Genomic DNA, 15,274 nt, shown 5'->3' with positions numbered 1-15,274 from the left:
CCTGTGGTGTGAGCTGGACAGCTCCAAGAGAGACACCTCACTAGGAAGCAAAACGCGGGGTGGAGCGGTGAAGCCCCTCCCCCCAACCTCTCTTTAGTCACCAACTCCCTGGCCCTTCCCTCCCGGTCTTTCCTCCCAAGCCGCTACACGCTGGCCTGTCGCGCAGGCGCACAAAGCATCGAAGCGCCTCCTTAGCCCTTGGGGCTTGTGGGCTTCTGCGCGCGCTTCTTCGTCCTCTCCCTTGATTGGTCAGGTTGCCCCGCCATCACGCCTCCCTCTGCTTTCTAGGTTGAGAAGGAAGCAGGGGGGCGGGTCCAAGCAGCGCGTGCGCGATACTGTTGCTGTCCCGCTGCTGCTATTGCGTTGCAAAAAAATTCCTGACTAGGTAGCCTTGGGCTTTTCTGTGCTAGAGGACCTAAAGGAGAGAGAAAGATTTCTGCAACTGAAGGGGCAGTCGGGTAGTATTTACTTTAAGATATTAACGCCCACTCTTAGAGGAGTGTTGGGGAAGGGCCTTAAGCGTTGAGAGCCGAAGAGTATAAAACCATTTAATTTCCGGGCCAGACGTTTAGAAAGGCTTTGCAAGAGCTGTTTTCTGCGTAATTCTTCGTGATTGCTGACTGGTTTAAACACAATCCCTTGAACAATTCTGATAAACATTCGAAACCCGCAGCCCCTCCTTGCAGCGTGTAGGAGCCGCCAGCGTGCCCAGCACCTGGTCCTCCCGTCCTACCTCCAGAAGAGCCTAGCGCGTGCACCATCCCCACCCCCTGGCCTCCCTCCCCACCTGCGGCTTTCACGCACTCGCAGTGATTGTTTTGCCCGCTCCCGCCGCCGTCGCCGTCGCCGCCGCGGCCGCCAGAGGAGCAGCAGCGCTTGTGCAAACCGGGAAGATGGCGGCCGGCGGCGGCGGAGGCGGCAGTAAGGCCTCCTCCTCGTCGGCCTCTTCGGCAGGGGCTCTGGAGTCCTCGTTGGATCGAAAATTCCAGTCGGTAACTAACACCATGGAATCTATTCAAGGCTTGTCGTCTTGGTGTATAGAGAACAAGAAACACCACACTACTATCGTCTACCATTGGATGAAGTGGCTCCGGAGATGTGAGTGTTGGGGGTGCCCAGGGAAGGGAAGACTGGGGAATGGAAGGAAATACTGCTCGAAACGTTTAGGGTTTCCCTGTGGAGCCTCTGCATTCGGTTGGGGTTGTTCACATGAGAGCTTCAACCCAAGTGTTGCCAAACCCAGACTTATTTTTAGCCAGGATTGTCTGAACTGTAGGAGATTGATCATTTCTTGGATTTTATAGCCACTGGCTTGGTGTGACCTTGGGCCGTTGGGCCCAATTCTGTAGAGATTTATATGTTATTTCAGAGCCTTGTGAGGTGTTGTATTTACTGAACGTTCACAGAAATTGTCGCGTCCGTTTATTTCTAATAGGCCTTAATGTGTTAATGATTTCTCGTAAATGCACCTACTTCGCGGGAATTCTGTTTTCCTCTGACCTAAAACTTGTGATGTGTAGTAAGAAGAACCTTACCTAGATGAAGAGGTAACGTGAGCGCCACATAGAGCTCAGGCGACCGACCACCTGAGAGGTTTTCCTCGACCTGTGTTTGCTGCAGTAAAATACAGGCTTCTTGATCCTGACCGAAAACAACCGTAGTCCGTATTGCCACTAATACCTTAAAATGGAAAACATATCCGTCTACTTTTCAGTCAGTTCAGATACGTCTTTAAAAAATAGGAATTGGTTTCATAGGTAACCAAAACAAGGAATCCAAAGTGTGCTTTTTCAATATATACTACCCCCCCAACCCCGAGCTAATTGCTTTTTTGTCTACTTCGCTGATTTTATTTCACTTTGCTGCTTTACTGCGGAAAAGAAGTCTATTAAATTGTCAGGAAGCGTGGACTGTTTGCAGATTTCAAATCTTTAGGACGAAGGAAGTGTGGAGAAGTCATTGTTGCTTCCTACACAGAAGAGACGGTTGACCCTAAAATCCCTGTATATCTCTGAATTTTATGTTTGTTGAACAGCTTCTTGTCTATGGCTGTCACCAGTGAAACCCATCATCCAGTTATTGTTATTATTCCACTTTTCCTACTCTCTCTGTAGTGTTTTGATCTGTGTTTACTTTTTTAGGGAACGGATGGATAAAACTTGCAAAATCATAGACCTCAAAACTTCAAACCATTTGTCTATAGTTATTGTTGGGAGAGACGTTTTGCGAGATTATCTGTTATTTACCAATAGCAGATCAAAGTTGCCTTCTTTCCAAGAGATAAAATTAGAAAATACAATATCAAGTACGGTACTCCTCACTATCAAAGACTCGCATAATAAATATCTACCATGTGCCCAGGCCTTTTGTCATTTACAGTATATCTAGTAGCTCATTCTACCTTAAACTAACCCTAAGTCGATTCTTTAATCATTGATTTACCGATGGGGAAACTAAGACTCAGAAATATTAAGGAGGCTGCTAAGCTTATAGTGGAGTTGGGATTTGACTCCACCATATCAGATGACAGTGGTCACATTTAATTTTGTAAAATAATGTTTTCATGATTTTTCTTTAATGTATTTGGTCTACCAGTGGTAGCAAGCAGTGCTCAAGCTTGAGGACATATTGTTCTTAAACATATTTTTCTTCCCTGTTTTAAAACATCTTCCTACCTTTGGGCTCTGGTGCTCTAACTGTTCGGTTACTTCATTTGCAAAGATAAGTTGGTCCCTATCCCTGTCTGTGGGATTACATATGACAATTACAGTATATTTTTTCTAGTCACTGATGATGAGATACACTGGAGCCAGAATTTTTCTGCCTCTGCTTTTTACATTGTGCCTGAGCTTATTTCCCTTGCTGATATTTTAAGAGTGAAAGAGAATGGTTGCTCTAGGAAGACAATACTTCATTTGAAGTGTATTATATAAAGTTTGTGTCACAAAATGCTTTTGGCTTTCTATAAACCTGATTTTTTTCCCCTGGTGGAATGGGCTTAACTTTCTAAAATGGTTAAGGGTAACTTGTAGTTGTTTTGTGTTTACATTAGTGAATGTCATCTGTCTTACTGTAAATAAAACCTTTTGAGAGAAATATTCAGGAGAGTAGTGTTAGAATTATTTTGGAGTTTGGCTTCTAAATCAACTTTAGGCAAATTTGTGCAATAGATGTCTTTGGCATTCACAGCCTTTCTGTCCATTTTCCTGATGCCACTTTTGCTTCTCTTTGTTTCTTTTGGCATCTGTTCTTTAGTAATTTATATTTAGACCTCAGTGTGAATTTAAGTAACTGTATAACTCATCCTGAGATATTTTTGTTTTACCCTTTATTTCATAATGTATTTTAAGAGACTTTAGTTCACTTTAAAGGAAATAATTTTGGGAGTTCTTGGTGGCCTCGTGGTTAGGATTCTGGGCTTTCACTGCCATGACCCAGGTTCAGTCCTCAGTTGGGGAACTGAGATCCTGAAAGCCACATGGTATAGCCAAAAAATAAATAAATAGAAATAAAGAAAATAATTTATTAGAGAAGGCAAGTAGTCTTCCTGAAGACAGACTCCATGGTGGGTTTTACCAATTTTATTCAGGCTTGTTTTAATTTGTTTGACCCTTTCACTGCTATCATTTTCCAAAAGTGATCTTTCTGTAGCATGAACCCATGTCATTTCTGTGCTTTAAAATCCTCTAGTGACATTTCATTGCAACAGGCTTAAGAGTTAAACTTCTTTTACTACAGGTAAAAAGGTCTACACGTTCTTACACTATCTGCCCTGCCTACTACCTCTCAGGCTTCTTCCATTGCTGTCTTATCATTTTAGATCCAAGCTCAGATATTACTTCCTCAGAAAGGTCTTCCATAATGATCTTATTTTAAGTGCTTTCAGTTGAATTCTATCATATCACTTTATTTTTCATTTTATGAAATTAAGTTATTTATTTATTATATGTTTGTTGTCTATGTTGTTTCACCAGGGCTATGTCTTCTTTGCTGCTGTATCCCAAGCAACTAGAACAGTGTTTGGCACACAATAAGTAATCAGTAGATATTTGCCAATATAATTTTGTGAAATAGTTAATCAAGAACTTGAATGGTTTTAATTTCTGTTTATCAGAAGGCCACATTTATAATTTAGTAAAAGAAATAATAGATGTGGTTGTTTACAGTTTCAAAATGTGGCTCTTACACAGGCTTGATGTGCAATATGACTATTGTCATTTCTATATTTCATTCATCCCTCCAATTTTTAATAGAAATCAATATGGAAAAGTAGAAAAATACAGACTTTAGAGTAGACATAGGTTCAAATAGTAATTCCATCAGTTAATAACCTGGGTGATTCTATGCATAGTACTTAAGTTGTGAGCCCCAATTTCTGATTTGTGAGTAGAGAGAGTTATCTCTCATAGGCTTGTTGTCTAGATTTAAGAAGATAATGCATGTATTTTAGTATAGGTCCTAGCATATAGAAATATTTTCAGATTGTTTATGATGATGACAGTGATGATGTAGTTAATCTTAAGGTCCTGACTATTTGAAATAATTATTCTGTTTTGGGAATGGTGCTGAAAACTATATACCTAGTCAGGGACAGATGATTTGAGCCAGCCTTTCTGTAGTGAATTAGCAAGTTCTCTGAAGAAGTAGTAGGAAAAAATGGAATATGTTGTGTTCATGATATCTCCACGATGTTTTGCTTCCAACCATTGAATGGGTTGGTCTGTTTTGGAAGGTGTATGAGAATTTAAGTGAGTTTTTGAAGAAAAGGGGGATATAGGAAAGTAGAATCATTTGTAGAACAGAAAAATCTGTTAAGATTTCCTTTTAGCTGTTTTTGATACGAACTTTAAATATGAACAAAATCAGAAAGGTAATGACACCTCCCCCCTTCTGATCACCCCATTTCTGTAGTTATTCCTTTTTTTGTAGTTATTCTTTTAAGGGCCGATCTTTTTTCTCCTATCCCCTTTACTTCCTCCCCCTCCCATTTGAAACAAATCCCAGTACAATCCAGTATTTTGTCCACAAGAGAAACTGTCATATAAACATGGACTGGGAAAAAATTTTTTTCTTCATACAGGATTTGTTGCAGAGAATTTGCAAAGTGCAGTTACTAGTTTTGATGTATGGCAGTGGTTTCTCAAATCCTTGGGTGAACCATGAAGATGGTGGTTTTCTAGTTCACTTTTATCAAGTGCTTATTATGTGCCAGGTACTGCTCCAAGCATTTTACATACATTAATTTATTTGGTCCTCACAATATTTTGAAGTAGGCATTATTATGATTCCCATTTTACGGATGAGAAAACAGAGGTGCTGAGAGGTTGAGTAGCTTGCCCAAGGTTAGAGAGCTAATAAGTGATGGATCCAGGATTCAACCCAGGCATTCTTGATTTAGAGCATACACTCACACTCATAGCCACTGTACTGGTCTTTCTTTTATTTTCTACAATGCAGAAAACCTTTGATAATCTGCCTATTTATTCATTGTTAGATCAGATTAACTAGAATGTCTAGATCTTGAAGCTTTGTGGGATTTATTTGTTTTTAATCTTTGCTTTCTGTGGGAAAACTGATTATCTTGTATAGATTTGAAGTTCTGATAGTCATTTATAATTTTTAAGAAAGGGGAAAACAAAGCTGAACATGTTAGGTATTAAAGCTGTCTATGTGATAGAAATCTCTAAATGTTAGGTGCTTTTAGATTAATTAATAGGAGTTTTTGGTGGTAGAAAGTTTAGGGTACCACACTGGTAGCTCCACTGGTCAGTGGAGAATGAAGTCTGTAATCTTATATTTGATATTCCATAAATCTGAGGATCTGGAACTATTTTCTGCGGCTCTGGTATCTGAAATGTAGCTGTTCCTTTAACTGTTTACTTTCCTTGTAATTCATCCTTTGTAACAGGTATGTTGATCAGGCATATAGACTATAAGAATACTGCCTTAAGCATATGGTTTTTTAATCACGTATCACATGTGTACAAGTGTAAGTGGACTTGGTACAGATTCCTAAAGTTTGAAGATGAATTTTGCTTATAAATCCCTACATTCAGTGCTTTTAACAATGCTTTGTTGGATACCTGCTGTGCCAGGCACTGGGGATATAGCCGGTGAACAAAACGGAGAAAAATGTCTGCCCTCTCAGAGCTTATACTCTGGTAAGGAGAGACAAGCAGTAGACAAATGATGTTAAGTATACTGGAAGGTAAAAAACACTGGGTGTGCTGTAGAGAAATATAAAGCAGGGATCGGGAATAGAGACTGTTCAGTTCAGTTTAGTCACTCAGTTGTGTCTGATTCTTTGTGACCCCATGGACTGCAGCACACCAGGCCTCCCTGTCTATCACCAATTCCCAGTGCTTACTCAAACTTATGTCCATCAAGGCGGTGATGTCATCCAACCATCCCATCCTCTGTCATCCCCTTCTCCTCCCGCCTTCAATCTTTTTCCAGCATCAGGGTCTTTTTCAATGAATTAGTTTTTTGCATCAGGTGGCCGAAGTATTGGAGTCTAAGCTTCAGCATCAGTCCTTCCAATGAATGTTCAGGACTGACTTCCTTTAGGATGGATTGGTTGGATCTCCTTGCAGTCCAAGGGACTCTCAAGAGTCTTCTCCAACACCACAGTTCAAAAGCATCAATTCAAAAAAAAAAAAAAACCACAAAAGCATCAATTCTTCAGCGCTCAGCTTTTTTTGTAGTCCAACTCTCATATCCATATATGACTACTGGCAAAAATATAGCTTTGACTAGATGGACCTTTGTTGGCGAAGTAATGTCTCTGCTTTTTAATATGCTGTCTAGATTGGTCATAGCTTTTCTTCCAACGAGCAAGCGTCTTTTAATTTCATGGCTGCAGTCACCATCTGCAGTGATTTTGGAGCCCCCCCCCAAAACAAGCCTGTCATTGTTTCCATTGTTTCCCCATCTATTTGCCGTGAAGTGGTGGGACTGGATGCCATGGTCTCCATTTTCTGAATGTTGAATTTTAAGCCAGGTTTGTCACTGTACTCTTTCACTTTCATCAAGAGGCTCTTTAGTCCTTCGCTTTCTGCCGTAAGGGTGGTGTCATCTGGATATCTGAGGTTATTGGTATTTCTCCAGACAATCTTGATTCCAGCTTGTGCTTCATCAACCCAGTATTTTGCATGGTGTACTCTGCATATAAGTTAAATAAGCAGGGTGATAGTATACAGCCTTGATGTACTCCTTTCCTGATTTGGAACCAGTCTGTTGTTCCATGTCCAGTTCTAACTTGCTTCTTGACCTGTATACAGATTTCTCAGGAGGCAGGTAAGGTGGTCTGGTATTCCCATCTCTTGAAGAATTTTCCACAGTTTGTTGTGATCCACAGAGTCAAAGGCTTTGGCATAGTCAATAAAGCAGAAGTGGATGTTTTTCTGGAACTCTCTTGCTTTTCAGTGATCCAGTGGATGTTGGCAATTTGCTCTCTGGTTCCTCTGCTTTTTCTAAATCCAGCTTGAGCATCTGTAAGTTCACGGTTCACATACTGTTGAAGCCTGGCTTGGAGGATTTTGAGCATTATTTTGCTAGTGTGTGAGATGAGTCCAGTTGTGTGGTAGTTTGAACATTCTATAAGAATTTAGATTAGGTGTAAGGAAAGGCCTCACTGAGAATGTGACATTTCAGCAGGAAGATGAGGCACTATAAACAATATAGATATGAGTGTGAGGGGAGAACAAAAACACAAAGGTTTTGAGGTTAGTGTGTGCCTGGTGAGTTTAAGGAACAGCAGGAAAACTTCTGTGACTGGAAAGGAGTAGAGAAAGAGGATTAGCAGCTGAACTCAGATTTTGGTGGGTAATATGACAGGAGGGACAGATCACAATCTTATAGGCATCCTTAGGCTTTTATTTTTAATGAGATGGGGAACTATTAGAGCAAAGGAGTGATGTGAACTGATTTCTGTTTTTAAAAGATCATTCTAATTGCTGCAGAAACAGGGATGCCAGTAGGTGGCTGTGGTAGTAGTCCTGGGATAAAATATTGGTGGGTTTTGGACCAGGTTGTGAAAGAAATAAAAAGTAGTTTAATTCTGGATTTGTTTTGAGAATAGATCCAATCGGGGTTTTAAATGAATTAAATGGTGCGGTAACAGGAGGAGCCTGGTGGGCTGCAGTCCATGGGGTCGCTAAGAGTCGGACACGACTGAGTGACTTCAGTTTCTTTTTTTTATTTTTAGTGACTTTACTTTCATTTTTCACTTTCATGCAGTGGAGAAGGAAATGACAACCCACTCCAGTGTTCTTGCCTGGAGAATCCCAGGGACGGGGGAGCCTGGTGGGCTGCTGTCTGTGGGGTCGCACAGAGTCTGACATGACTGAAGCGACTTAGCAGCAGCAGCAACAGAGGATAATAATCAAGAATGAGTGTTGTTTTTTTTCCCCCGAGGGACTGGAAAGAGTTAACATTGATTGACAAACTTCACTCATTTAAAGTGAACAATTCATTCACTTATTTCAGTGTATTCAGGAAGCTGTGTGACAGTCACCACAGGGTGTCTGTTGAGTATGTAAATTGTCTTTAGAGACAGCCTGGAAGAGATGTACTAGGAAGTAAGTGTAGATAGAGAAGTCAGTGAACTAAGTTAGGGTAGTAAGTATAGAGAGAGACGAGGTCCAGAGAAAAGGCTCTAGGGCATTCCAGTGTTTCCGATATCTCTTTCTACTTAGTTGGTGTTTTGTGTTATTGGCTTCGCTTCTTTTTGAAGTGCAGGGCAAACTACCTTTCAGCTCCCCAAAGAAGTAATAAATCTATTTTGATCTCTTTCATGTTTCTACCCTTGGCTTGGGTTTAACAGTACTTCTGGATCAGTTAGGCATTAGGTCTGTTATAATTCCCAATTGTAAAGTTATTGCATAATCAGTCTTCTCCCTGCTCTTTGGATAATTTGGTCACCTTTTCTTCCTTCCACTGCCCTTCTTTCACAGAGATGTAGATAATTTCCGTGTTTTCTGACAGTGTTTCAAAACATGAACTACCTTAACTATACACCTAATTATTATAATAGTGTGTACTAAATGAGCCTTTTTACGTGTATTAAGATACTCTACAAGTAGTTGTTGCAGTCTTCATTTATCTGTTTTGCCTCTCAAATGCTGAAGGGTAGTATTATACACATGACCCTAGGTAGATTTAAAACGTAAAACATAATTTTGTTATGCATCCTATAGTAAACGAAAATGTTAAAATTATGTAGCAAATAAAAATTTCCATAACTCAGAGTGTGAAACACTATTGACATACTTCAAGTGATTTTGTGGTGTGGAAATACCTTGAAAATTCCATTGGAAATTTTCATTTCCAGTGGAAAATTACTAATACTAACATTTCCTTAAACAGGCCACCCCTCAAATTACAGTTTTGTTGGCAGAGAAGGGGTTGAGTGTATGTTCGTGTGTAATTTTTTAGAGAGTGAAGACAACTGCTTTTATTTTAGTGATTTGGTTTCCTGCCTTTCATAAACTAATAAACAATAGTTGCATCCAAACTTCTTTTTCTCCTAAGCTGTTGTCATTCAGTTACCATCTTTTCTCTTTTCCGCCCCACTTTTCTCACATTTAGTATTTTATAGCAGTACTTTAAGAAGTCCTAAGGGCATATTTTGAGTTCATTGTTTTAAATTTTCAGCTATCTGAGAACTGAGAATACATAAGAGTTGTAAGGGATTTTTTTGTTTGTTTGTTTAACATGAGGTTTTTTTTAATGTGTAGAAGGATTTCAAGAGACCCTAGTAAAAAAAAATTACACCCAAACTTAACACTGTTGCACAAACCACCTTGGCTAAGCTGCTTCTCTGTTTGTCAAGGAAACAGAAGGGAGTTTGTGTTTTGTAGTGCTTTTGATTCCCCTGCACCCACAGATTTTAATTATAGAACTGTGGAGAAAAGGCACATCTTGTGGAGTAAGTAGTAGAACCTAGTTACTCTTTGGAAAAAGGCAACAGTTCCATTGATACTTTAGAACATTAAAGTATCTTTCCAACTAAGATTAAGATAGTTTTAAAAAATACCTCATTGTTTTTCTTGTTCTATAAGAAACATTGAATTAGAGGCTGTTTGTTGAAAGAAAATGTTTAGAATGCTGGTTTTAAATTTTGGTTGCAGCCTTTATCTTTCCCTCATCTCTCTCCCTTCACTCACTAGTGATTAGTTTCACTTCCTTTCACTCTATTGTTCTTTGGTACTCACTGAGGGGCAGAGGGAGAGAGAGAGAGAAAGCAGATTGAGTATTTCCATTAATGAAAACTTCACTGTTAGAAGGGAACATTTTTTTTAATGTTAGGCGTTATAACTTCATTTTTAATTAAAAAGAAAAAAAGACCCAAATGGGTCCTGTTCTGTTTTTGTGTTCCCTGTATCATCATGATAGTTTTAAAGTAGCAGGATCATTATTTTAAAATTATGATCTCTGTCCAAGAGGCAGTCAGTATTACTTGAGTTATTAAAATATCTTTTTTATTGTGTGTATTCCTATGTGTAAGGATACAGAATTCAGAAAATGAATTTAGAAATACTGGATGTTTACTCTATATAAAACTTTGTCAGGTTGCTGAAAGAGATGGAATTACAAGGAACTTAATGTTTTGTAACTAAGATAAGAATTGAACAAAAATAGCTAGTTCTGCGAAGTATGGTAGTATGAGTTTGTATGTGCTATACCAGTTTAGAAGAAGTATCACTTTTTGGTTGGAGTGAAGGTATCATTCACTGAGCACCCTTTCTGGATGTCATGTATATATGTTACTTGTAATCCTAACATCAGCTCTGTAAGATAGTAGTTATCCCCACTTAAAATTTTTATAAAATGAGGCTTAGAGATGTCAATTGATTTTTTTTGAGGAAATTGTCAGAACATTTTTCTAGCATAGGAAAGGGAAGCTGCTTGTTTTCAGAGTGGCTAAGCATAAGCTAGTTTTGTTTTCTGAAGGCTGAAGGTAAGAGCAAGTGGAGAAAGAAAAGATACCCAGTGGTTTCAAAGCCTGCGTTGCTTACAAGTACTTTGTTATTATTTAACAGTGTTCTTTATTAAACTTATAGTCATTAATACAGTTACCTTCACAAGCATTGTCACTTATAGGTTTAGTAATAGCCAGTGTTAACTGAGTTCTTAGCAGGTGATCTCATAACAATTCACGAGGTAAGTATTATGTAATTTATTATTTAGTAAGTCTACTAGTGATATATATGTAAGATTAGCTATGCTGGTGAGGGGCAAAATAATAGAATATTATAGATGATATAACTGAATCACTTGAAGGCTCAGTGAGGTAAGATGAATTGTTAAAGGTTCACAGCTAGTGAACAGTAGAGCCAGAATTCAGATCTAAGTAGTTTTGACTCTGGAGCCTACACTCTACCTTTGTGTTAGACCACTTTCCACTTCTTTCAAAGTTTGCTGGTATTTTGTAGTATTGTATAGTGTAGTATATAGAATATAAGACAATAGCCCTTGTGCCTGTCTTTTTCCCAGCTTTTTGATATATTATTGACATATAAAATTGTATAAGTTGTGATGATTTGATACATGTATGTATATTGCAAAATGATTACCCCAGTAAGGCTGTTGAACACCTTCATCACCTCACATCATTACCCTCCTTTTTTTAGGAGAACATTTACGATGTTCTCTCTTAGCAACTTGTGAGTATATAAGGCCACAGTGTTGACTGTAGTCACCCTGCTTTACAATAGATCCCCAGAACTTATATAATTGTAAGTTTGCACCTTTTAGCCATCATCTACCCATTCCCCTACTCTGGCTCCTGGCAACCACCTTTCTATTCTCTGTTTCTGTGATTTCTGTGCCCCTCGATTTTTTTTTTTTTACAAGCATAAAATTTACTATTGCAAACATAGCATAACAACAAGTGGGAGAGGACATAGAGAAATGGTTTGTTAAGATAGAAGCAAGGCAGAGGAGGGGTATGGGCGTCATCCCCCAGTGAGGGGGAACCTGTACCTGTCTATTTTGATGATTTCTCTGTGCTGCAGAGGTGAAAAAAAATCCATCAACTTGTATATAGCAATAAATTGGAGAAGGCAATGGCAACCCACTCCAGCGCTCTTGCCTGGAGAATCCCATGGATGGAGGAGCCTGGTGGGCTGCAGTCCATGGGGTCGTGAAGAGTCGGACGTGGCTAAGTGACTTCACTTTCATGCACTGGAGAAGGCAATGGCAACCCACTCCAGTATTCTTGCCTGGAGAATCCCCGGGACGGAGGAGCCTGGTGGGCTCCCGTCTGTGGGGTCGCACAGAGTCGGACACGACTGACGCTACTTAGCAGCAGCAGCAGTAAATTGAATATAGAAGCAGATGTGTGGGCCTAGCTGTCTTCTGTTAAAGCCAAACATTAGATTTTCAAGAACATAAAACAGTGCTGCGGTCCTCACTAAACTTTTTGTCTTGGAAATATAGTTGCTTTTAATAAAGTATATATAATTTATTAACTGAATTGCTTATTATTTTTAATGAGTTGATAGATATTTTAAATTTCTTAGTTTTATTATACAGTAAATAGATACATCTAACCCACATAAGCTTTCCAGGTAGTGCTGGGGTAAAGAATCCACTTGCCAATAGAGGAGACACAAGAAACGTGGGTTTGATCCCTGGTCTGGGAAGATCCCCTGGAGTAGGAAATGGCAGCCTATTCCAGGATTCTCACCTGGAAAATTTCATGGGCAGAGAAACCTAGCAACTACAGTCCATGGGGCTGCAAAGACTCAAACACGACTGAGCACACACAACCCACAGAGACAAAAGATGATCAGTAGTTTTTAGGGGTGTAAAGGGATCCTGAAACCAAAAGGTTTGATAGTTTACTGGTTTATATCGTAAAATGACCTTTTATCAGTTTCTACAAGGTAAACATCCATTGTCTCTCATCTTAATGCCTTGTATTGCCCAGAGGTTTCCAGATGTTATTTTATAAGCATTATTATTTTTTAATTTGTTAGATCTTAAGTTTGCTGACCTTTTATCTTGCTAAATAAAGTTGTAAAATACACTAACACTTATATTATCGCTACCATTTTATAAATTACAACTTTATATGAAAAATTTGCCTTGAAGTCCATATCTTTCAAGCCTTAACTCAAATGTTATCTCCTTCAAGGTTGTTCCATATCATCGTAGCCAAAGACCTAGTGCCTACTATCCCTTTTGCTCCTGCCTGTGACTCTCTTTAATGCATCACTGTGTTTTATTTTCTTTGTATACCTTTTCTTATTACAAGATTCTGCCTTATTTATTTATTTCCTGAGATGTCTTCTCTTGGAAGCCCCAGGTGGCTCAGTGGTAAAGAATCCGCCCACCAGTGCAGGAGACAGAAGAGACTGGTTCAGTTCCTAGGTTGGGAAGATCCCTGGAGGAGGGCTTGCCAGCCCACTTTAGTATTCTTGCAGGATCTTAGTTCTCTGACCAGGAATTGAATTCATGCTCCCGTCTTTGAGAGGGCAGAGCCTTAACCACTGGACCACCAGGGAAGTGCCCACTATTGTTGTTTTAAATGCAATTATGTTATGTATTTAAAAAAAAAAAAAAAAACACTTTATTTTATATTGGAGTATAGCCAATTAACAGTTTTGTGATAGTTTCAGATGGACAGCAAAGGGGCTGAGCCATACACACACATGTACCAATCCTCTCCCAAATCCCCCTCTCATCCAGACTGCCACAGAACACTGAACAAAGTTCTATGTGCTATAGTAGCTTTGTTGGTTATCCATTTTTTCCCCACTTTTTAAACATTTTTGGTTTTATATTTTTTCTTTATTTTTAATTGAAGAAGAATTGCTTTACCGTGTTCTAGTGATCTGTGCCATAGAACAGTGTGAGTCAGCTGTCAGTATGCATACATTCCTTCCCTCCTGAGTCTCCCTCCTCCACCCTTCTGGGTCATCACAGCACCAGGCTGAGGTCCCTGTGTTACATAGCAGCTGCCCGCTAGCTGTCTGTTTTACATATGGTAATATATGTATTTCAGTGCTACTCTATTCTAGACTGCATATATATGTGTTAATGTCCGATATTTGTTTTTCTCTTTCTGACTTACTTCACTCTGTATAACAGGCTCTAGGTTCATCTGGTTATTCATTTTAAATATAGCAGTGTGTACATGTTGATCCCAAATTCCCCATTCTTCCCTCCTAGCAACCATAAGTTCATTCTCTGAGACTGGGTCTGTTTATGGTATGTATTTTTATTACACTATGTTTCATGCAGGCCTGTCTGCTTAAGCTGTAAATTCTCCCAGTTAATCCTGCATATCCTAGGTGAAATTTTAAGGTTAATAGTCCAAAGGAATGAACATGGAATTTTTGGTCCTTCTTTTGTTAATACTAGAGAATGCCTGGAAAATGCACTAATTTGGAAACTGTTTACTTATTTTGAGTATTTCAAGTACCTGTTCATATAACAGCATGTTACAGTTCATAGAATTTAAGAATCTTTTGTATGTTTTTATAGCTATTGTGCTAATATGAAAATGCACCTCCAGAGGGAATTTCATCAAGACAGCAGTATCTTTAGTGTCACTGGATTTTTTTAAGTGACCTGTCAAAAACAAGGGGTTTCTAAAAATTGAAGTTGGAATAATAAAGACCAAATGTTAATCATTTTCATGTACATTTTTAAATTTTAAATTAAAGATTTTGTAAAAGAACATTTCATTTCAAAACACGTTTTGGAAATTTCATTTTGTTCTTAAAGTCTTTAAAAACTTGATAATAAAAAAGTGAAGAGCTTTTGAAATCTGCTTTTAGGGCATCCTTGCACATATATACTATGTTTAGTGTAAACTAGGATGAGAATTCATTTCTGTCCTCTTACTTATTCTTATCCTCAGATTGCCATGTACAATTGTATAAGATTACTATGTACATATGTATAAACTGAGACGTGTGGATTAGATACAGACAAAATAAAACATAGCAATGAACAACAAATACTGTATGAATTTGACTTTGTGCAACAGCATTTCCCCAGAAAATGGTAATGTTTAGGGTGTCACTGTCAAAGCTTAGGTACTATGAAATTAAAGATAAACCTGTTTCATGCTGCGGGACTTGAATAAAATGCTTTGTGAATTCCCAGGAGAGGTGGGGGAAAGGCTATTCAGTATTTTCTAAACTTATTTGACCATGGAATTCCTTTCTTTTCTAGCCATCTCATGTGATTAGTGTTCCATGGAACACACTTTGGGAAGCTTTGTTATGGAAGTTTTTCTAGGAAACCCCCAGTTAAAGAG

The 15,274-nt window shown here is 38.8% G+C and overlaps 1 protein-coding gene across 6 annotated transcripts in view; it reads left to right on the top strand.

The window, feature by feature from the left end:
• The first annotated feature begins 319 nt into the window (after positions 1 to 319).
• RPRD2 (regulation of nuclear pre-mRNA domain containing 2) overlaps positions 320 to 15,274 on the top strand; it is a 93,226-nt gene continuing 78,271 nt past the window's right edge. For 2 of the 6 annotated variants that reach the window (XM_065904917.1, XM_065904907.1), the window contains exon 1: positions 320 to 1,098. In XM_065904917.1, coding sequence (XP_065760989.1) covers positions 894 to 1,098 — 205 coding nt within the window. In that variant the 5' untranslated portion in view covers positions 320 to 893. The remainder of the gene's footprint in view (positions 1,099 to 15,274) is intronic. The other 4 variants (XM_065904922.1, XM_065904948.1, XM_065904931.1 and 1 more) reach the window with 3 other exon arrangements.

The sequence above is a fragment of the Muntiacus reevesi genome, chromosome 1 (genome assembly GCF_963930625.1).
Source record: "Muntiacus reevesi chromosome 1, mMunRee1.1, whole genome shotgun sequence".
NCBI lineage: Eukaryota > Metazoa > Chordata > Mammalia > Artiodactyla > Cervidae > Muntiacus > Muntiacus reevesi.
This window is presented reverse-complemented; position numbering and strand designations above follow the sequence as displayed.